Source organism: Callorhinchus milii, unplaced genomic scaffold (genome assembly GCF_018977255.1).
Source record: "Callorhinchus milii isolate IMCB2004 unplaced genomic scaffold, IMCB_Cmil_1.0 Scaffold10, whole genome shotgun sequence".
In the NCBI taxonomy this organism is placed as follows: Eukaryota; Metazoa; Chordata; class Chondrichthyes; order Chimaeriformes; family Callorhinchidae; genus Callorhinchus; species Callorhinchus milii.
The window spans coordinates 11,330,151-11,353,853 of record NW_024704751.1 but is presented as its reverse complement, the minus strand read 5'-3'; the positions used below and the strand labels follow the sequence as shown (position 1 = coordinate 11,353,853).

At 44.4% G+C, this 23,703-nt stretch overlaps 2 protein-coding genes across 4 annotated transcripts; both read left to right on the top strand.

Moving 5' to 3' along the window:
• The first annotated feature begins 967 nt into the window (after positions 1-967).
• On the top strand, positions 968-17,079 carry LOC103185661 (alpha-taxilin). Its single transcript, XM_007904291.2, has 10 exons — positions 968-1,071; positions 3,237-3,891; positions 6,994-7,085; positions 7,509-7,679; positions 7,931-8,125; positions 9,931-10,050; positions 10,607-10,681; positions 11,166-11,258; positions 11,626-11,721; positions 12,052-17,079. The coding sequence occupies exons 2-10, from the start codon at positions 3,267-3,269 to the stop codon at positions 12,457-12,459; spliced, it is 1,875 nt and encodes a 624-aa protein (XP_007902482.1). The 5' UTR covers positions 968-1,071; positions 3,237-3,266; the 3' UTR covers positions 12,460-17,079.
• Positions 17,080-18,258: 1,179 nt separating this feature from the next.
• Positions 18,259-23,304, top strand: ccdc28b (coiled-coil domain containing 28B). Of its 3 annotated transcripts, none has more exons than XM_007904294.2 (6): positions 18,259-18,359; positions 19,572-19,755; positions 20,305-20,468; positions 20,840-20,994; positions 21,090-21,112; positions 21,442-23,304. In XM_007904294.2, exons 2-6 carry the CDS (start codon positions 19,592-19,594, stop codon positions 21,494-21,496), a joined length of 561 nt encoding a protein of 186 aa, XP_007902485.1. In that variant the 5' UTR covers positions 18,259-18,359; positions 19,572-19,591; the 3' UTR covers positions 21,497-23,304. The 3 variants fall into 3 exon arrangements, with proteins under 3 accessions (XP_007902485.1, XP_007902484.1, XP_007902483.1); XM_007904293.2 differs by having other exon boundaries at positions 18,259-18,452; XM_007904292.2 differs by lacking the exon at positions 18,259-18,359 and adding an exon at positions 18,736-18,839.
• The last annotated feature ends 399 nt before the right edge of the window (positions 23,305-23,703 follow it).

Below are 23,703 nucleotides of genomic sequence, written 5' to 3'. Positions count from 1 at the left end.
TGTCTCCATTTGCCTTTACAGCAGTCTTTGTGCATCTTATTACCATTCCATCAGAATCACTGTAATGCAGACAACAATGAATCTGTCTTTTAAAGTGAAATTATTGAACAGAATTAAAATGCAGTTTTCTGTGAAATCTATGAATGCACAAATGGCCAAAACCAATTACAGTAATGAGATGGATTTCAAGATGTGTGTATGTTGCTTTAAATTGATATTCTGCATGTTCAATTTGTTCTGTTGACAACTCTCTGGGCCCCCAGGTTTGCAAGGGGCGGGGATACCACTGTCAACTGGTGCCAAAGCATTTGAAGGAAAACGAAACTTAGGAGATGAAACTTTCTGACGTTGCTCGGGGCAGATGCACAAAGGCAAATTATTCAGTGTCTGCACGACTGGCACTGATTTGAAAGCTGAATCAGATGAAAGCCGCAAGGTTATGCCTGATCGCTTAGCGGTGGGGGCGGAAACAAAAGGCTTTTTAAAAACAATCGGGACGTTCAATCCACAACCGTGGGTGGGACACTGCTGTGCGCAATTGTGCTGCCGCGTTTGCGACCCCCCCCCCCCCCCAAAAAAAATAGTCACTACACTTTCCAATTCGCGTATCGTGCGGAGCTCTTTGAGGCGCCGTATCGAATGCAAGGATTATTATTATTATGTCACAAGCCCTGGATTATAATAATAATAATAATAATAATCCTGGTATGTGATGGGCACAGAATGTGGAGCAATTCATCCACTGACCAACCAGCCTGGCCAGGGAGGGGCCGCGGGCGCCGTGCATTGTGGGAGTTGTAGTTCCGACCGGCTCTTCCGGTGTGGGCGGAACCCCTCCGCGCCGTCTTCCCCCACCCCACTGCGTCAGAGGATGTCCCGCCCTCTGTCGAGCCCGATTGGCTGGAGGACGGGGCGGGCGAGGCGGAGCGGCCTTCTGATTGGTTGCGGACGGCCGTCAATCGGGAGTCACTTCCGAGTGTTGGGGGAGGGGGGGTTCTTCAGCGCTCGAGAGAGGATTAACCGCCGCGAGAGAGAGCGAGAGAGAAGCTTCCAGAGGGGCAGCGGCTGCCGGTAAAAGCCTCAGTGGCCGCTCTACGCGCTTCTTCGGGCGGCCTCATCAGTGAGGTCCCGGGGGGGGGGGACTGTGAGGGGGTTTGAAGTCCCCCCCGAGGCGGGCGGTTCAGCTGCTTTACCGGCTTTCCCCTCAGCCGGTAATTGAGGCCTGGGCCGGGCTTCAAGGTGAGGGGCCAAGAGCCCCCCCCCCCCCCCCCGGGGAGGGAGTGGCCCCGGGGAGGGAGCGGTGTGGGTGGAAGCCCATTGGGGAGGGAGTGGTGTGGAGGGGGCCCTGGGGAGGGGGGCCCTGGGGAGAGAGCGGGGGGGGGAGGAAAGGGGTGCCCTGGGGAGGGAGTGGGGGCCCTGGGGAGGGAGTGGGGGCCTGGGGGGGGGGGGGGGGCCTGGGGAGGGAGTGGGGGCCCTGGGGAGGGAGTGGGGGCCCTGGGGAGGGAGTGGGGGCCCTGGGGAGGGAGTGGGGGCCCTGGGGAGGGAGTGGGGGCCCTGGGGAGGGAGTGGGGGCCCTGGGGAGGGAGTGGTGGGGGGGAGGGAGCGGGGGGGGGGGGGGCCGGGGCCACTTCCCTGCTATTTGATATGTTTTTATGTCCTGAAGAGGCTATTTCTGTCCATAACAATCTAAATTGTTATTGACAATAATAATAATGATAATAATAATTCCTGCATTTGATATATTAATGTGTTCCATTCCAGAAACCGCCGTTTCATTTTCATTTTAATAAAGGCAGTTTCATTGAGAGAATAATAATAATAATAATAATAATGTTCCTGGTATTTGATACGGCGCCTTATCGCCACTTTGAGACGTCTCAAAAGAGCTTCACAGGATACGCTGTAAAGGTGTACGTGATTGTGTTTTATGGGCCAAAGCTGAATGTTGCAAAGGGTTACGGGAAAAAAAATCTGTCTTTCCTTTTTTTTCTTCCGCTTTTTAGCAGGAACATTACTTTGAGCCGTTTACTGCCTGACACAGGCTTTTGGGGGGGTTCTGCTTGGCAGCAGTGTCCAGTTTGAGGGTTTTGTTCGGTCAATCGTACTACACACACACACGGCTTCAGGGTTAAGCTTGTTGCCGATTAGATTGAGAAGTAGTGATTTTTTTTTAGTTAGGAGGTAAAATCTTGACTATTAACGTCAGCAACAGATTATTTTCGGTATGTTTGTGCCCTGTAATCCTTTGTAACATTCAGCTTTACTTATTTTTTTTTTAAAAATGTTTCCTTCTACAGGAGATTGGGAAAATCTTATTGAAATTACGTCCGAAATTCTGTATGAAATCTGATAATGTCAGTACCGGTCATTCATAAAATGAGGAGAGTACTGTAACTGACTACAGGACTGGAAATGGGGTCCTTAACAACTGACTTGGTCGGCTATTATAGAAGCCTTCAAAGTGTAGTCCTGGGATTAAATGGGGTGCCCGCTCACCCCCTGCAAACTGCTGCATTTGCCAACAAATGCAAGGATTATAGTTACATTTGCTCACAGTTTCACATGAAAGTTGAATGAAGATATTTGTTAATTGGTTGGAATATCTTGTTCCATATATTTTCAACAGAGCAATGGAAAATTGAGTATTTTTTAATTCAAATAAAACTGTTTTAATCTGGTTTAATGTGGTGATTTTTCTATATTGTCAGTTTTTGTGATGCTGTGCCATGTCATCGGTAATTAATGACATCTGCGCATGAGTGTTTATGATTGGTTATTGAGAAATTATATTCAACTGATTACTGAGTAGCTTCCATCTTAGTGTCTGGAGTAATGCACATCATTATTTTGATCATGTGAAACCTGTGAATTCAATAGAAACTTAAAACCTTCAGAAAAGGTTCATAAATATTTGTAAGTTCATACATATTTGTGTTTCATTCTGTGTTGTTTCAACCATTGATGCAATTGGAAGTTATATGCCACTGAAACCAACTACATTACCTGCATTCCCTGGAATGCTTGCTCTCAGCATGTTTGGGGTATATAATTCAATCGCACTGTGTATCAATTTCCATATTGGGATAACATTTAATTTAGGGGGTTGTCAGGATTATGACAGATCCGTTGTTCACTTCTGAACTGTTTAGATATTTGGTGTCTAATTTTGAGATATTTAAATGCAGCCGATCGCAATTATAAAAATTTAATTCTACGATTTTGTTGTGTTTGTGCAGATTTCTGTTAAGATTCCATTAAACCAAGCTATGAAGAATCAAGACTCTGAGAGTCAGGTCAGCCCTGCTGTTGGTGGCTGTGACAGCCCAGTAGTTGGTGCCGCTGTAGCAGAGAGGCCAGACCCAGCTGGGAAAGAAGACAACTTAGATGTTGCTCAATGTGCCGGACACGAAAGCACACACCAAAGCAGCAGTGAATCAGCTGGTCAGAATGGAGCCTCAGAGAAGCAGAGTCAGGATGGTGGTGTCATTGCCACCACAGGCACAACGAGTGAAACAGCTTCAACAGACCGTAGTGAGGGGACTTCGGTTGCCCAGCCTGTTGCAGTAGAGATCGATACCGTCCAGTCTGAAACTTGCACCTCTGATGTCTCAGATGAGCTGAGCAGGAAGTTAGAAGACATCCTGAACACCTATTGCTCCACACTGGGGGGGCAGGCCGAAGAGACCCCCGAACTGGAAGAAGCGGAGAAATGCGTCAACAACGAACCTTTGAGAAATGGGGTGCGAGAGATCGTGTGCAGAGAGTTAAACGGAGAGATCGACAAAGTGGTGAAAGCGGTGACTCGGGTGGAGGATCCCAGAGAAAACGGTGACGTACCAGACATTAAAGATCAGAAAAAGGCTCCAGAGAAGAAGAAAGCCAAAGCCTTGGGTAAGCAACGTGCCTGGGAGCAGGGATGTTATTTGTCTACCTGACACACCTCTTTATAATTTTTATATCTGTTCTCGTTTATTTTTAATTTAGTGCATCTGTGCTTTTGTCCTCAGGAGAGTGAAACTGTTGTTTACACATGTTTACAGGCTTTGTGACAAGTTAACTTGGAAGTTAAAGATAAAAACAGAAGTTGCTGAGAACACTCAGCAGGTCAGGCAGCATTTAATGGAGAAAAGAAAGCGTTTCAGATCAATGACCTTTCGTCATTCTGACGAAAGATTTCCAGCATCTGCAATATTTTGCCTTTTGTTTAACTTGGTAGTCAGTTTGACAGTCAAAACTCTTGATGGGAAGTATAGATTTCTACCACACAAGTAAACCCGTGTGCAGCAGTGTGGGTTCTGCTCTGCTCCCACATAGACAAAAATATTTTGTTCATCCCAATTACAAACTGCATTGCATTATGTAAGTTACAGTAAGAATGTTCTTTGTTCTGTTCTGCAGGCTAACCAGTGTGAGAACTCTGTTGGCCAGAAACATTCGCATTACCAGTGCTCTTGCCTTACGGTTTGCAGCCTTTTTAACCTGATTGCTGCAAGTAGTTTATCCTGAAGGTTATTTTTCCCCCTGAAACCGCTTTAACCAAGATGGGGATATTACTCTTTGTGCTTTGTGTATTGCCTCCAGGTTCTAAGAATGATCACCTGGAATGTTTTTTCATTTGCATTGGATGCAGTGTGGCATTTTCTTTATTCAAAATCAGTTCAGTTTCAGAGGGGAACAAAAGGCAATGCAAAACGGGTTTGCTTGTGTGATGCATTATCAGCCTGTGACACAGAATTGCCGTTTTGCCCACGCACACTATCTGTGCCTCACTCCAATATCATAATAAACTGACCCGTTTCTAAATGGCTAAGCTGGGTCCCTTTGGTGCTGTCCTGGCTCCAAAGTAATCTGCTTGACAACGGAATGTTGGATTTGAGTCAAACCTCTATGGCGGTCTCCGTAGTCCAGTTCCTGAGTTGGTCGGGTGGGTCCAGTACTCCAGGGCACTGCTGATGACATACATGGCTACGTAGTTGGGTTTGGAGGGCCAGACCAGACACTGGCCTCCTTCCCACTACTGCAAGCCAAAGCCCCAATGGATAGGATGGTTCTTGCTGGACAAGTGGGAGCTTTGCCTGAATGACAAGCTATGCGGTGCTTTAACTGTTGAGAGTAAGACTTTCCTATCTGTGTTGATTACAGGCAGTATGTCGCACGTTTGTGTTGACTGCTGTCCTATGTGCATTCTCTAGTGATGTCATTCCCCGAGTGGCTAAATCACCAGTAACAACTTGTTTTTTTGGGGGAAGAAAATGTGGGTAACTGACACATTCCGGGTGTTTTGTTGTTGTGTCAGGCACCCATCCCTGTGATGACTCAGCCAGTGTAGGGAACGGCTGCTTATGTTTTTTCCTTCTCTCTCAGCAATTGTCACATTCTTTCCTGGACAGTGTGACATCCTGACTGCAATTCAGCATTAATTGGATAATCTGTGTCATGTACTAAACCACTTTTCTGCAGTGAAGCATTGGAGGGAGGTGGGAGAGACTGAACCAAAGACTTGATGTAGAAAGCAATGGCAACTGCACTGCTGCCCTCGTGGGTATAGGCTAAACCCTTCTGGGTGTTCGCAGTGAGCACCAGACACGCAGACCAGACAGTCGTAGGCTTGAGACGGTCTTTGCTGAGGTATCTGTGCCTAAATAGCTGTTGTTGCCTCATTCCTCTTCGGTCCAGATCTGGCTCCCTCGCCTTCGAACATTTCTAAAATATATATTTTTAAAACCCAGCTTTGTTTCAGAAAAAGGACATCTGGTTTAAAAAAGCCTACCTGACAATGCTGACGTGTATTAACTGTGGTTCCTTCTTACCAGTCGTACCACCAGGATATTTGTTGAATATGCCCAATGTGTACTGAACTGCACCTTACTGCAGTACAGGAGTAGAAACGACCTAAATAAATACTGCTGTTGGCAGGCGGACAGAGTGCGGGTTGTTATGTGTTCAACAATTTGAATAAGAGCTGTAGCTTTACATTCTATGGGATGAATCTGGAAGTGGCAATGTAATAAATTGTACACTTAGCGGAAGGGCACAGAGAACGTATTTAATTAACGGAGCATTGCGGAGAGGACTATGTATTATTCTTATCGCCACATTTGGCCAGTGGCTGGCTTAAAAGCGCAATACAAACATGAATCCAACAAACAGCAGTTCCTTTGAGAATTTTTGCCTCCATTTGATTTCATTAAATGTACCGACGTACGGGGCTGATTTCCTTTGCGTAAACCTACGGCTTATCAAAAGTGCGAGTCAGCGAAACAGGCTTCCGTCTACAGTCGGCAGTTTCTCGTGGGGGTGCATTCACTAAAACTCGTTACAAAATTCAGTTGTAATTTGAATTCTGCTTTCTGAACTCTTTGTGCCCGTTTGCTTTACTGTATCAAAATGTTGAAAAATAGCCATAGAAATATACCGGTCCTGAGCAGCTATTGTACCAGTCTGTGGGGCAAACAGCGTGAGGGGAGGCAAGCTCGCCTAAGAAATTTAGAGTTAGACGTTTGGTTTGTTTGAAGATCTTGGAACACAATGAATTCTTCCAGTGAGTTTCTTTTTATTAGTATTTCATTATAACTCTCTGCTGTAATTGCACATCTCCTGATAACTATAGTGAATGTTCATATAGTGAATGTTCCTATCTACCACTTGACGTATGTACACCAGCCAACTGTTGAAGTGTACGCACGTATGTACTCAGCACTTCGAGGTACCATATCAGGATATGTAGCGCAGGGGAAAAGATTGTTCAGACTTGAGCAAATGGGATGTAATTCACGCAATGGAATACTCAGACTTTGTACGTAGTTTTGTCTACAGCAATTTAAATCTGGGGGTGAGAGGAGAAGGTCTTTGCTAAACGTACTGAGTAAGTAGGGAGTGAAAAATAATTCTAAATGGGGAAAATGAGTGTCAAATGGACATTTTAAAATGATGTTTTAACTATTGTGCTTTTTCTTTTAATGGCAATTACAATTCCAAACACTTTCCCCCCAGGCAAAGAAATCACCTTGTTGATGCAGACACTGAACACTTTGAGCACCCCAGAGGAGAAGCTGGCTGCACTGTGTAAAAAATACGCAGACATGGTCAGTGTAGAAAGCGGCTTGTGACACTTCTATTTGGGCAGCTGTTTGTGTGTGTTACTGTAACTACTGCACCTTTTCCCATAAACCTGCAGAATATATTTTGTGGTAAAGGGATATGTGTCTTTTGTTTGTGATCATCATGCCAATCATTAGACAGCGTCCTCTAACAGGCCAATCTTATTCTTGGCTGAATTATAATTCTCAACGTGGAAGAAAATCCCAATTGCGCTAGATTATATTCGGATTTACAGCAAATTTGGGAATTATCGCCTCGGGGCTTATGAATAGGATCTAAAGTGGGGTATGATTTATGTTTAATAAAAAAAATTGTTTGAATTTGGCATTATTTCCATTATTAAGTAAAACCGTTGTCACTGGAAACTGTGTTCTTGACCTTCCCAATAACATGCGACCACTCTACAGCTGGAAGAGCACAGAAATGCTCAAAAGCAGATGAGACTGTTGCAGAAGAAGCAAACGCAGATTGTTCACGAGAAAGACCACCTCCGCAATGAGCACAGCAGAGCCATCCTGGCCCGCAGCAAGCTGGAGAGTCTGTGCCGCGAGCTGCAACGTCACAACCGCACCCTGAAGGTAAACTGATCCCTGACGTTCCTCCAGTTTGTCACTGTTGCTCCCGCGGAGGCAGTAAAGATACTCTGGCAAAAGGTTAACATAGACAAGGGGCCGTCAAACAACAGAGAGGTATAGTATTGTGCTGAGCTAAAGTGGGAATGTAGGCACCAGTGGACTCAGCCCGTACGTGTGTCTCTGGCCACTGGGGAATGTGCGATGAGCTGCGGGTTGTACCTGATGTACGATTGCAACTGTATCTCTTGCCACAGGAAGAGGGTGTCCAACGTGGCCGAGAAGAGGAAGAGAAACGCAAGGAGATCACCTCTCACTTTCAGGTCACTCTGAATGACATCCAGGTCCAGATGGAGCATCACAATGAGAGGAACTCATTACTGCGGCAGGAGAACATGGAGCTGGCTGAGAAACTGAAGAAACTGATTGAACAATACGAACTGAGGGAGGAGGTAGGGAGACAAGACAGTTACGAGCAGGAAATGTGTTCAGTCTCGAACTGTAGCTTCTTATCAGACTGTATGATCGAGGTTGCTTGGAAGTGAAAGGCTGAATTTCAGCTTATTGTTGTTTAGTATTATCTTAATCCTTTTTGATCATGATTTCGGTCACCTCCCTCTCCCCCGCCACTGTCAAGCGTTCCGGGACGCTACCTAGCGTGAAGGTTGCTACATCAATGCGGGTTGTTGTTGTTTAATAGACACAAGAACCATAATTCCTTTAAATTCAATCAATGAGAATACCTTTCCAGGGTTTTGAGGTGATGTGGGAAGCTAATGTGTGGTTAAATATCTTTTAACTGAAATTTCCATCCGTTTAATGTTGTCCTCGAACCTTCCCAATACAAAGGTTGTGCTGTAATTCGCTAATGTTTTAGCTTCTTAAAATGCAAATGAGAAACGGTTATTCTCTAGATCATCTCTTTCCAGTGTGTGTAATGTCCCGGGGAGCACAGTAACCACAAATTATTCTGCCTTCTCCCTGATCTGCTACGGTAACGTAAGGAAATGTCATTAAATCTAACTTTGCTACTCCACTATTCAAACCCCAGCTTGGCTTCCATCAGCTGATGTCTCCAGTAAACTGCAGCCTCGAAACTGTTCCCACCACAGATAGAATTAGCGAACAAAGGTTACAGGATACAAATCCTCTGCGTCCTGGTCAATGCAGGATACGAGTGGCCACTTTCAATTCCTTCAGTGTTTCTTTTGAGTTTTCTTTCCACGTCTTTCACCCTTTGTTTTAGGTGTTTGCTTTATGTAGAGACTTTCTCTTTTTCCCCTACTCCGGGCCCCTCCAGTTTGCAGGCTGTTGCCAGGATTCAGGATACACTGCTCGGACTCTTGCTGTAGAGCGAGAGGGAGTGGGAGGAAGTTGGGAGTTGGGGCTGTCTCAGATTCCAAAACAGAAAGAAGGCTGTAGTGAAAACTATATCCGCTGTCACTATAGCTAATGGAGTCTTTTAACTTGCACAGTGCAAGCTGGATAGCCCGTCCTCCTCAGAGCATTCTTTGTTGAGAGGGAGAGACACTGAGCAACTGTCGATGGCAGTCACAAAGGCATGTGATTTGGGAAAAATAATAATAATACTTGCATTTGATATTCCGCCTTCTCATGTCATCAAAACGGCTTAAAGTGCTTCACAGGATATACTGTAAAGTGGATTGACTCTGTATTTTTTGGGTGAAACCCAGCGGCCTGTTTGCGTGCAGCAGTGTTCCATAAACAGCCATGGAGTGAGCGACCAATTTTATTTGGGGGATTATTGGCCAGGACACTGGGAGGAACTCCCGTCTCTCTGAATAGTGCCACGGGATCTTTAACATCCACCTGAACAGGCGGACGGGACCTTGGATCTCATCCAAAGGACAACGCCTCCAGCACTGCATTGGGGCATCAGACTATGTGATTCCAAATCCCAACGTAGGGCTTGAACCCACAACCTTCTGGAGGCGAGAATGCTACCACTGAGCCGAGCTGACACACAGTAATAAATAAAAGCAATGCGATTCCAATCTGCCATTTAAAGAGCTGTTTGTAGTTAAGGCATTTACCCCAATAGTAATACCTTGAGCCCTGTGTTAGCTCAGAAAGAGGTGATTTGCTCTGTTGAGAGAGGGAAGTTTAAGTCTTGCATTGTTTAAGTAGTGCAGCGATTCCTATGTATGGGTGATAAATACTGTACTTAAACTGTGCAAATGATTGAATTAAGGAATCTGATTTATTGTTCATTTGGTGATCTATGTTTCCTTCACAGCACATCGATAAGATACTCAAACACAAGGACTTGCAACAAGAACTGGTTGATGCTAAACTCCAGCAAGCACAGGAGATGCTGAAAGACGCAGAGTTGAAACACCAGCGAGAAAAAGATTATGTAAGTTCTTGTCGGTATTCCAACGGAGCACTGAATCCCGGAGTTCTGAGCCAGGGTAGCTAACCTGTCCGGCCGGCCAGCTTTGTCAGAAGCACTTGAAGGGAAAGATCATTCACTGAGAGATAGATGGTGTTCTTCTCGCTCGGCTCCTATTGACCAAAGCTCTGACGGGATGTGAGATCCTAGTTGGCTAGTGGGAAGCTTTCCATTTAGATGTGGAACTTTGAGTTTGGTTTGGGTCTCTCACAGTAATGTGTTTCCACGTGTGGCAAAATCCCTGGCTGAAAGAATTACAGGCGGGTCATACTCATGGCAATCTCGAGGATAAGGGGTGGCAGTACAGCACCAGGGAAATGTATCCTTATTTAGTACCAGAGCCTAAATGAGTTTTGCTGCCAGATTCCTTTACTCCTGTCGATCGTATAGACAGTTTGATTGTGCACTGCTTTTACATGGCCATTACAGAGGAAGGTGTACAGTTTCCCAGTGCAACAAAAATCTGAACCAATTTTAAAATCTTGCCATTTGATCTTTTTGCCTCCGCTTTCACTATCAGCTATTGAAGGAGACGGTGGAGACTCAGAGAATGTGTGAACTGATGAAACAGCAAGAAGTTCATATGAAACAGCAGGTAATCTCAGCAAGAATATCCATAAAATCTTTATTTATTTATATTTTTTAAAAAGTATGTATTAAGTAGATATCAGTGGAACAGAGTTGAGATTTTGGAGCATATTACATTCACTTCTTTTAGTTTAGATCAGAGGTTACCTCGTTTAACTCTTTCTTGGTGTTATTGTGTAATAAAATAACCCATTGAATAATGGTCAGAAATGCCATCACTGGTCAGTCAGTGTGTACTCGTGCCCTGATGTCCCAAGTGGTGAGTGCAAAGGAGTTGGAGAAGATATTGGGTTGATGTTAATGGGTTTATTCTGCAACATCTCATTTAAAATGTCTTAAGGACATGAATATACACACAGAAACCAGCTACAGTGTATATGCTGCTCAGCAGTTCTTAATTGTTTTGGCTATTCCTATCGGTCGATTTGTTTTATATTTTTGCGATCTAAGGAGTGTGGAATTCCCCCCAAAATTGTTGTATTTTGTTGCAGCTGTCGCTATACACTGAAAAGTTTGAAGACTTTCAGAGCACACTTTCAAAAAGCAATGAAGTTTTTACAACTTTCAAACAAGAGATGGAAAAGGTAAGATGGTCATCTTGAAAACAGCGGTTTATTTGCTAATGGGATTTGAATCCCGAATGCTACCCCACATGAAGGGCGCTGTATAAATGCAAGTTGTCGTTGCATGATGAATGTTCAGAACTCGGCTGCGGGAATACGTTTGGTTTACTTTGGGAACTGAAGACGTTGGTGTTTTTATGGACCCGTTACATCGCCTGCTTCATGTCACTGGCGTATTAATCCTGTTGATTACACGGCCAATAATGCCTCTGAGCTCCACACAGTAAATAGAAGAGCTCCCTCTAGCGATAGAAATCGTGTGTGACTGCTGACTGATCGGGTAGGCTTCACAATGGTATGTTTATTCACTTTCCCTTTCTCTAATAAGATGGCGAAAAAGATCAAGAAGCTTGAGAAGGAGACGAGCATGTACCGCAGCAGATGGGAGAGCAGCAACAAGGCTTTGCTGGACATGGCAGAGGAGGTAAGTCGTCGCAGTCGAATCTGTTTCCTGTCATCCAAGATGTGAGATGTAAATATTTCTGCAATATCGGAGCTTAAAATCTATTGTACAGCTTTCCTATTTGTTTGTGTTATCTGACTTCTTGTAGCAATAACTCGCTGTTTTATTGATAGTACAGTTTTCTGTACAAAATACAGTCACTACGCTTTACAGTATGTTCTGTGAAGCGCTTTAAGATGTCTCAAAGACGTGATCAAGCCCTATCCCAAATGTATTATTATTGTTGTGCTATGTCTGTCTTTGCAGCTGTTATTTCCAGGAACTCAATTGTTTGTTTGTTTCTTAACCTAGAAAACTCTGCGTGACAAAGAATTTGAAAGCCTCCAGGTGAAGATCCAACGCTTGGAGAAGTTGTGTCGAGCTCTGCAGACTGAGAGAAATGATCTGAACAAAAGGGTCCATGACCTGGGCGTGCAGTTAGCCCAGCAAGCTGGAGACAACAAGCAGGACGGGAAGGCGGAGGAGGAGGGTGCACAGTCTCTGAACAAAGTCACTCAAGAGAATCCAAGTGAAGCTCCCAGTCCCACTGCCACAGAGCAGGCTGAGAGCCCAGCCCAAGAGACTTCACTGTCTTCTGAAGGTCCTGCCCAAATGGGAGAGCAGATTCTGTCGCCTGCATTTACAGAGGGTCAAGTGAGATCTGCTGAAGCTTCCAGCCCTCAACCCGAGTTATTGGTGCTAAAGAGCTCTGCGGAGTAGGCTAGCACACCGAGGGAAAAGTGCAGGAGGAAGGGTACAGCTGAATATTATGCTCCAGGGTGTCATGAATAAATGATGGAACTAGGGCTCAAATACCTACAATAATTGGGTTTGGGATGAAAGTATTATTTTAGTGGTTTGATAAATGGGTTCCCTTTAAGGCTTTGTGATGCGGAGTGGACATTTGAATACCTCTCTCTTGCCTCCAGGAGTGAGGTAACTAAGAATGAGTGGGGAAAGGTTGGGATGAATTGCATGTGACAAATATAGCTGTCAAAAGAAATCTGAGGGAAACTATCAATGGAAAACACGGACCAAAGGGGTCTTTAAAAAGACAGTCAGTCAGAATGTCTTGCTCTTTCTGATGATGTGTTGAAAGGCATGTTAATGCACTTTTCAAGTCAATATTGATTGAAGAGTCTTTTGTCCTGTTCTATATATGTTGCACTCTTCCTTTGTCACTCTTTGGGGCATGAATCGCTCGCTCAGTTTTCTTTCCAGTTCCTCTTGATCTCACTTTCCTATCCTAACTCCTGCAGCGTAAAAAGGTAGGTGATCTGCTTCAGCGTCTCTGCCTGTCTGTCTTTGAAGCCAGTTGCTGCAGAGCATGAGACAATGGCTTGGTAACGACATGTCCTCTCTGCTAGTTTGGGGGGTGGGAGAGGCTGTTCTGCAGTCAGTCCTCCACTCTATGCGCCATGTTTTCCTGCTCCAGTCGGCTTTGCAACCATCACAAGCAGCTCAGTACCGTGTACTTGATGTGTATGTGATCAGTCACTTTGTGGTGAGGTAAATGTCAGTGTTGACCACCAGATTGAACTGGCAGCCATGATTGTGTCCAAAAGGCCTTTGAGGGAATCTTTGTTGCTATCAAACCACCCTCATGCGTTGAGATAAAATAGCTAAATACAAGAATCTACCCTCTCCCCCTTTTTTTTCTCCCAAAAAAGACATTCCACTTGCCCTGTTTCCCTATTTATGGCTTCCTTTGAAATTCAATATTTCCTTTGTGTGGCATCTGAAGTGCAGATCATGCAGAGTATCTCTATTACACATCTCTGTATTCACACATATGTTATATAAATACATCTGATACATCTGTTGCCATTGCATGTTATTCCTGTTTGTGCTCCAGTTACCTAACATCCATTAAGCCATGAATGTTCTTGAACAAAGAGTCACATAAGCAGCACTTTTTCATAAATACCATCTTCACTCTGTTATGTAGTCTCAAGGGTTTTTTATTTGTCCCTCTCCCAGACTATACAGTGGTCAGAAAAGTTAGTGGCTATTCATTTGCTGTCCATGATATCAGGTACCAAAGAAGTGTTTCTGAAATCCCACTGCCATCTCTTGAACACTAAGTCCTTCAAGGATGTTATGAGATGGTTGTAAAATTCGTTCTCCCTTTTCCTTACTTATTCCCTCTCTCTCTTCGTGTCACTTGAAACACATTTTATTTTTGTCGCTATTTTCAACCTTGGTGATGTCCTGCACAAAGGGCCCATAGACCCTCACCTTGCTTCTCAGTAAAAAAAATCCATGGCATCTTAATAAAGTACAGTATCTTGGATAATCCAACCCAGTACTATACTGTTACCATATAGAACCTCTATATATTTCAGTTGTCTGATTATAGCTGTATTGAATTGTGTTATCTAACTTGTACAGTATAGCTTTTGCCATTTTTACTGATGTTTAGGGATTAATTTTAACATTGCAGTTCTTTATGAAGCCATCTTTTCTTTAAATGGACTGCTGGATTGTTTGCTGTTATTGTGTGACAGGGAATGCATTTCTTAAATAATTTTGAGGAATTTAAGGGCATTTAAAGCCCACGACAGCCTTTCTTTCTGTGGACTGACAGGACTAGATTTCCATTTTCTTACAATTACTGAGTTTAAAATGTTTCTAAGTCTTGTGTTTTTGAACAGAATAAGTCTCGACTCCAATGTCTAACCTCCTTTCTCCACCTGTTATCTTCCGACTGATGGGGTTTCCATAAACTATCAATTCAGTCGTCCCCTCCTCACCCAACAAATTCTCACCAGAAATAGTAGTTTTTCTCTCTTGTATTTGTCTGGGAAAATTGTTGCTATTAATTGAGAAACCAGTTGCTAAGTAACAAGGTGCAGTTGCTGACGTATGTTGTGTTGTGGGAACTGATTCCATTTTGGCTCCCAAATCGTTAGCCACGACTGTGATTGATTCATGTGTCTCTGTACTCTCCTCTCTCCAGCTGTACTCTGAGGTCAAGCTTGGTTCCTAAACACATTGTATAAAGAAATGTTGTTCATGTCTCAAAAGCTTAAGGAGTAATGGGACAAGGAAGAGGGAAAAAAACATTTCCAACCTTAACCTATAACCTTTACTTGGTTCCAGTATTGTAGTTTCTAACAATGAAAGTTTATTGAACTCAATGATTTGGTCCTAAGGGCACCATGTTAGCCATCAGAACATCACTGATTCTCGGTAGTTTGGGAGCTGTAATCGTAATTGGCTTTGGGTTCCTGGCCCTGATCATAACAGAAAATGCTAGACATTCCCAGCACCCGTAGAACTGTATTCCAAACTACATCACCACCAGAGATGTGTGTAACTGGGACTGGGCGCGTGGGGGGGGAGAAGAGGCTTAAATACCTGGACTAGACATAACCTGTACAAACTGCTAAATCATTGGACATGAAAGCGACCAACTGAATATACACTCTGGAAGAAGAAGCAACAATCCAGAGGAATTCCTTGTAAACTGACCAAATAATTTATATGCACAATGGGAATAAATAGTTGGGGACCAGAAATATAACAAACCTGAGCTGTGGTCTGTAACCAGCAAAGCTTCTGTTTTTTTTCCGCTGTGAATTGTATTCTTTTAAATATATTAGCACCTTTAGCAATTAGCTCTGTGTTGCGTGTGTTGTGATGCCTTGATTTAGTTTTAATATCACGTCCTCTCCTTCGTAAGTGTACAGAAAAGTCACCACCAGAATGTGTAACTAATGTTTACTTTGATCCAGAATGAAAACTGTTACCTCATCTGCAGAAAGGGAACATCTTCTTGTCTTGCAGCTACGGAAGAGATTTCATTCAGTTGGTGAGGGATACAGATCTTTGTATTTGTGAAAGCCTCGCGCAGTATCACAACAACTACACATTGACCAACGGCAGTCTCGCTTTGCCTTACATCCTATTCCTGCTTTGCGGAGAGGTGTGTCAAAGGCTCTTTAAAAATAGCTGTTAAACCTAGGTGCGAATCTTTGAGATGTTCTCCTTCCAGCAAGATTGTACGACGATGAGAGAAGCGTAGGCGATGGCAGGCTTTTCAGAGATTAATGGCAATATGATTGTATTTATGAATGTTCGCTGTTTACATTCCCAGCGTTTGGGCTGAAATGAGATCACCTTAAATTGTTACTGAAGTGCATTAATCACATTTGTATGTGTTTTCCTTAAAATATGTTCAAACTGTGTGAGCAGAAAAGTTACTGACTTACAGCCTGCCTTTATCTCGCTCATTATCACTGCTGCTTCAGCAAAATACATGCAGCTTCAGGCAGGGTTGGGAGAACTAGACTTGTTACCTTGGTTTGGTTTGGCCACTCTGGTTGTCAGTGTCTGGCCTGGGTAGACACATACCAGGCTCCTTGTTTCAATCATTTTGTAGGCTGTTTGCAAGATTGTGCTCCAAAACATGGGGGGGAAATCATCTCATCTTTTACAATGTGTGGATACTCTCCAGCGCGGGAAGTGCTTTTATTTGGAACCACATTAGCCACCATTGCACTTTTAACGAACGAACTTAAAATTGTGCAAAAAATTCCCAGTCGGCGACACGTTTGTGAACCAGCACGTGACCAAATGTGAGAGACACACTCATTTTCCTATACTTTTTTAAGACCATGACGGCTGCTGAATGATTGTCCATTAAACATGATTCATCCCAGGCTGCTGCTTTGAAATCATCCAATATCTCAAATGGCTATTTACATCCTCAATTACCTTCTCTGAACTCTGATGCCCAATGATTGCTATTGTGACACCTTAATGCCCAATGAGGCCAATGTCCACCTTGACTATCACACTCAGCAGTTAAGGACCATCAATTTGAGAAGCGCTTTTATTTTAAACCAAATTGAGAATTTGAGAGAAATTGGAAGCCGGATGATACAAAACATCCTGTAGTTGAATATTGCACTTTGGAATTTGATGAAGACCTCTTATCCATTTATAAATCGCCCTGAAACAGATTATTTCCACAATAATCACAAATAATCCAGAAAGCATTCCTGGTGTCACATCCCAGTCATCTTAAACAAAACATTGCATGTATTCACGATAGATTTAATTAGCCATTTATTGACATATTTTGTATAAGCCAGAAAATAATGGTGATGGTGGCAATTCACCTTTTTGTGATTCCTATTATCTTCTGATGAATTAATAACAATTCTAGTGATGGTCAACACTTGTAAAAGCTGTATCCATGTTTGGGTTGATTATATTTACAATGTTGAAGTTTTAAGCATATCTGTTATGGCACCAATTTATTATATTTTGAACTTTAATCTGTAAGGTGTGATGGCAAATAAAGATCACTCTTATCACAAGTTTAAAAAAAAATTATAATCTACATGCGATGGCAAGACGTGGCACAAATGTAATGCTTTTATATACGCACTCATTTTTGTTACAACCCTTTACATTTACCAAGAGAACCCGCAACCCATGTGCTCAGTATCACTATTGACCAATTTTTATGGAAGAATGCGCCCAACAGTAAGTTTCACAGTGTTTGCCCAAGATGCATCTCTGAATTTGCTATGACATTTGCTGGGCTATGGGGTAAGAGCAGGACTAGTTGGTAGCTCTTGCAAAGAACCGACATAGGAACGATGGGCCGAATGGCCTCCTTCTGTACAGTAAGATTCTATGATACATGCAACCACTTCCTTATCTCTTTTTCCTACCCCCACTTGCTTCGGCAAATGTGGCTTTGCTCTATTAGTGGCTGAGCCTTCAGCAACGACAGCCCCCACTCTGGAACTTCCTCCACCCTTTGTCTCACCCCTTTCTGACTTTAAATCCCACCCAAAACATAACCACTCCTGCAATCATTTCTTCATCCTCTCTCCCTGCCCCCCCCCCCCTTTCTCGACACTCTGGAGGTACGTCCCTCCACCTTATTCTGGAGTGTTAGGTTCAGGGACTCAAGTGGGTGTTGGGATAACTGCTGGAGTTTAAACGGGTAAAAGCACAGAGCACAGTGAGAGTGTTGTGTGGTGAGCTTCCTGCTTGTCCACGCAGGACCAGCCTATCTTTTCAGCCTTTGGTTTACAGGGTTAACCGGAACCAACTTAATCCTCCGGCGCAGTTCCCCCGGAGAGTGTAATCACATACACCCTCACCCGACAGATGTACAGCAGGAACTCCGTGTGCAGTTCCTAGTGAGCAGCACAGCTCATCAATACAATGGGTTAATCCACGCAATGCGATAGTTTAATAATAAGTCTCCCAGTCGTTCAACGAAGGATATGTGCAAGAATGAGACAGCGACGGACATGGGGCAGAGATAATAAAGTGGTCACTCAGCCCACGGCTGTGTGTGGGGACAGTGCTGTGCGCAATCGGCCGCCGCGTTTCACCCACAAAATACACAAAGTCAATTCCCTTTACAGTGTGTCCTGTGACGCGCTTTGAGACGTCTCGAAGACGTGATGGGGCTCCGTCTCCGATGCGGGGATTACCAGATCAGCCGATGCTCTCCCCACCCCCCTCCCCCCCCGCCCCCCAGCCAAACAGAGTAACAGAACGGGCTCTGGGGGCTGAATGGCCTCCTCCTGTTCCTATGTGACAGGAAGTGATGGGGGAACGGGACGAGGCGTTCCTCTCTCGGGTGTAAGGTGTGTGTCGCGGACGGGCGGTCGGACCGCGGCTTTAATACCCTATAAAACACCGCGGACTCGCGCTGAGCCTCTGCATCGCGGGGTATCCCAGTGAGTACCACCTGCACACACGAGCGGACAGTCACTACACTGCTGTGTGAGAGCTCTCTCTCTGTCTCTCTCCCCATCCACAGGTACAGATTAAAAGGCCGAACCCCCGGACAGCGGTTGTCGAGAAATTCTGACGATTGTATTGGAAGTCACGAACGTATCTTCTAATCTTTTCCCCCAAAAAAGTTCAGTTTTGTTGCAGTGTTGAGAAATAAAGGCAATAAAGGATTTACTTCCCTTCTCTCTCTCTCTCTCTCTCTCTGGGGTTTGTTTGTTTTTGGGGGGTTGGGGGGGGGTTTAAAGCGTTAACTGGAACGAATATGATGGAGAGAGAGAGAGAGGGAGAAAGAGAAAAGAAACCGCAGATTATTTGGGTGCGGAGTGTCAGTGAGTTGTGTGTCTGTTTTCTGTGATGTTACAGACGGGGCCTAAACACTGTCTGTGTTGTGGGTCAACGAGTTCCAGAAAACTACTGAGGATTATCCAACAATTGGATGGTTTCCCTCCTTTTTTGTTTTAACATTTTGCATTTATGTGTAAAATGGGAGTCCTGTACTGTAAATGTCCTTAACCCACACCCCCCCCCACACCCCCCCACCCCCACACACACACCCCACACCACACCCCCCACCACACCCCCCACACACACACCCCCACCCACCCCACACCCCCACACACCCCCACCCCACACACACACTCCCCCCCACACACCCACACACACCCACCCCCCCCACACACACCCCACCCCACACACACCCACCCCCCCACACACACCCACCCCCCCACACACACACCCACCCACCCCCACACACACCCACCCCCCCCACACACACCCACCCCCCCACACACACCCACCCACCCCCCCCCCACACACACACACACCCCACACACCACCCCCCCACACACACCACACATCCACACACACCCCCACACACACCTGTTGAGAAGTAATAATAATTCTTGCACTTGATATAGCGCTTTATCACATTGTTGAAATGTCTCAAAGCGCTGCACAGAATACACACTGTAACCCAGTCATTACTGTACGGTATCCTGTGGGGCCATACGTGGCAGCCATCCACTTATGCCCTTGATCTTTTTAATCCACGGTGGGCGCAGCTTTGAAGACCTCCCCGACAATGGAAGAGAAGAAAAAGAAACGGAGCCCAAAGGTGACGCTGAGCCAGCAGGTCTCACTCAGCAACAACCCCAGGAAGTGCACGGTGCCCGCCAGTAAGAGCACCACCTTCTCCACCTGTCTGCCTCAGCCTCCGTCCCCAAAACAACGGTCAAAGCTAAAAAGGTCTGAGTCAAGTCAAATCCATCCCGCAGTCACTCCGCCTCGTCGTCTCCCTCGCCTCCTTCAAGACCCGTCTTAAGACCCTCCTCTTCGACCGTGCCTTCGATCACTCTCCTACCCCTACCATCCCCGCCGTCCTGATCCCAATGTGAAAGGGGCTGTACACACGTGATTTGTTGTCTCTTGAACACATACTGGTCTATAATCTTTGCTTGATTGTGCTCCATAATAATAATAATCCTTGCATTTGATATAAAACCTTATCATGTCTTCGAGACGTCTCAAAACGCTTCACAGAATATATTGTAAAGTGTGCTAACTGTGTTTTGTGGGTGAAACGCAGCAGCCAAACTGCATATAGGAGTGTCACACAAAGAGGTGGGTTGAGTGACCAAATTATTAATTTGTGTTGTGCTATTTCATAGGCAAACACTTTAATGAAGGAAACGGTGAAACTTGGCTTTGCTTTTATTCAGAAAAGTTGATTTTTAAATCAAATTGATGAGAGACAGTTTTACTTTTTTGTAATGCCTGCAATTTGATTAACAACAGGGCCAATAAAGAGAAAGCCAAACTGCCACAAGCAACTGGGAAAGCCACGCAGTCAACTCCGATCCAGCACTCGTTCCTGACCGATGTCTCTGACGTGCGGGAGATGGAAGGTGGATTGCTGAACCTGTTGAATGATTTCCACTCCGGGAAACTGCAGGCTTTCGGTGAGTACCAGGACCTCAGCAACCCGAGGTGACTTCAGGAAAGTTTAGCTGTGCAACCGTGTACATCAGTGGCCTGGCGTTCGAATATGTACTGTGACAAAGACGATACTGCCATGGTTGAACAGTTATTGTTGTGGAGTCCTGTAACGTGGTGGTTAGCCAGTTCGCCTCGCAAGCAAGAGGACGCGGATCCTCAACATACATAAGTCAATACACTTTACAATATATTCTATTAAGCGCTTTGAGACGTCTTGAAGACGCGATAAGGCTTTATATCAAATGCAAGGATTATTATTATTATTCAGTCTCTCTTCCCCAGCCCCCGCCCTCCAGACAAAATGCACATAGTGAGATTGCTCCCCTCTCCTCAGGGAAAGAATGTTCCTTTGAACAAATGGAACACGTACGAGAGATGCAGGAGAAACTGGCGCGTCTACACTTCAGCCTCGACAGCCATGTGGAAGAGCTTTCTGAGGATCAGAAAAAAAACGCATCCGACAGGAATCTCGAGCAGCTTCTGACTAACGTGAGTTGCAGAGCGAGTGCCTGTTAAATATGTTTTGACGATTATGTACCTAGATGGACTAATTAACATGTGTCTATTTGGACTTCACTTTGCAGTTGGAGGAGCTTAGCACCTCGATGTATCCTTTCCAAACGTTCCTTGTGAATAACCTGGTTTTTATTTTGTTCAGTCATTTATGTACACGGGGAGCTCGCTTGTGCAACCAGCTTGTTGGGGGTGTGAATCGCACTTGTGATAACAATGATTGTGAAACGCTAGTGTGCGCAATTGGCTTCCGCAATTCGCCCACAAAGTATACAGTCAATTCACTATACAGTATAGTCTGTGAAGCGCTTTGGGATGTCTCAAAGACGTGATAAGACGCTACATCAAATGCAAAGATTATTATTATTACAGGGGAGGGAACGAGGTACAAACGTACGGTTACGATCCTTAAATGCAATTCAGTCAAAAGCTTCACTTGGCAGAAAACCAGGATTTGCCCAAACCGCCTGCCACTTAGAGTGCAATCAGTTGGGAGCCTTGGGCAAACAGAGAGACAACATAGACCTCAACACACAAGGACATGGCTGCTCGACTGAGGAACAGAGGATGATGGACAGAAACCTCTCAAGGCTTGAGGACCAAGTTGGGGAAGTGGGCCTTGGTGTAAAAGCTAAAATCTAATCAATAAGGAATCCTTTTTTAACACAAGCATGACTTTGGGGTGTGTTGGGGGGAGGGAGGTTAACATTTGGTTGTATTTCTATGGATCGAACACTCTTGCACCTTTAGGTAGACTGACTGAAACTTAACAATGTTTTGAAGAGAGTCATTGAAAGGGTGTTTAACTGGTGCAAAGGGCATGGGTTAAAACTTATTTTATGTTCCTTTCCCCTCACGTTATGAACAAATGATTTGACCCACAATTATGCTTACAAATAGGCAACCTGTACAATTGTTAAGACTATACTTTTCAGTTTCTTTTGATGATAAAATTGTTGGTTGGAAGGTTATGTTTCCCTACCAAACACAACAGGGTAATGATTCTGAAGATTCATTTCAGAATCACTTGGCCGCTTGTGTCGTGCCGCAAATGAACAAGGAAAAGTTGCTCAAGAGAATGTTGCAGATATACTTGGAAGTGGAAGTTTGTATCAGCAAGACTGTAAGATATAATCAACTGCTGTGTGGTCACATCTTGTCACTGTCGTAATCCGTTTATATTTTTTGGGGGGGTTTCACAGATTCTGGAACCTTTGCTAAAATACTTAAGATTTTCTGGTACTATTTGTATTGTGTTGGAGCCGGGAACAAAGCCAATGCACACAGACTAAGATGTAGGGTGATTAAGAAATATACGGGCTTTATCACGTCTCGAAGACATGATAAGGCGGTTTATCAAATGCCAGCATAATTATTATTTGATCCAGGGAAGCCACTGTTTTATTACTTGCTAACCTCACCCCAGAGTTAACACTTTTGAGCACTGCTTGAGGATTTCAGCAGTTTGAAATCCTGTATGAATATAGGAACAGAATTTCTCTTCTTCCGATGCTGCGAGTCAGTGATGGATTAGTTGGAGATCATTTTTAAGAAGGTATTTTTTGATAGAATAATGAACTAAATCACTCTCATCATCAGAAGGATAAAATAAATAGCTTTGTTAACTGAACAACACATTAGTTCATGGTAGAGAACAAGATCAATCAAGTTGACGGTGAACTGACTCCAAACTGAAGTTATAGAAGCCTGTCGTTTGTAGTTGGAAGGAAAGAAAAAACATTGCAGGGCTATGGGGTAAGAGCAGGGGAGTGAGACTAGTTGGATAGCTGTTTTAAAGAGCACGATGGGCTGAATGGCCTCCTTCTGCGTTGTAGGATTCTATGACTATAAAAACTGCATGGAAGGTAAGGAGTTGCACAAATTCTGAGGTGCAGGAAAAAAGTGAGTCAGAGTAGACAAAAGACATTGTGACAACATGTGAAAAAAAAAGACTGCTTTGCACTCCATTTCACTGGGTTAAATGCAAAACTTAATACAAAGGAAAAGCAAAAGTCTCAGGACACACAAGTCTTTAATCAAAAAAAACTGTTACCGCTTAAAACAACAGAGCACAAACACTGAACCTCAACATCCTCACCAGCAGCTGAAGACTATTTGTTTCTTTATACTGCGCTGAAATGTTAACATTTTCTACCAAGAACACTTAAGATGATATCTGGAGATTTTAAACTAACAACGGCTTTTTACCGGTGTCTGAAGCTTATTTTTTTGGAACTTAAATGCGTCAAATGTTTGCGGTGCTTAAATAAACACAATCCTTATAAAGCGCTGTCGTTTTTTTTCTCTCTTCTCTCCTTCTTTGTATATCCCCTCGAAACCTCCCCCCCCCCCCCAATAATTTGGTCGCTCAGTCCAGGGCTGTTTGTGGGCACTCCGCGGCCTGCGTTTCGCCTCCAAAATACACAGTCACTACACTCCGCAGTGTATCCTGCGAAGCGCTTTCGGGACGGCTCGACGATGCGACGAGGCGCTGTTATTCGATCGCGAGGATCGTTGCTGCTATGTTTGCGGCGCGAGGGGTTGCGGAGAGGGATGCAACCTTTGCTGATGCTAATCCACTCTGTATCTGCTGCTCCATCTCTCTCTCTCTCTCCATCTCTCTCCATCTGTCTGTCTTCAGCATCAGCATCAAAATGGCGGTTCCCACAGCGACTTCGAGGGAGG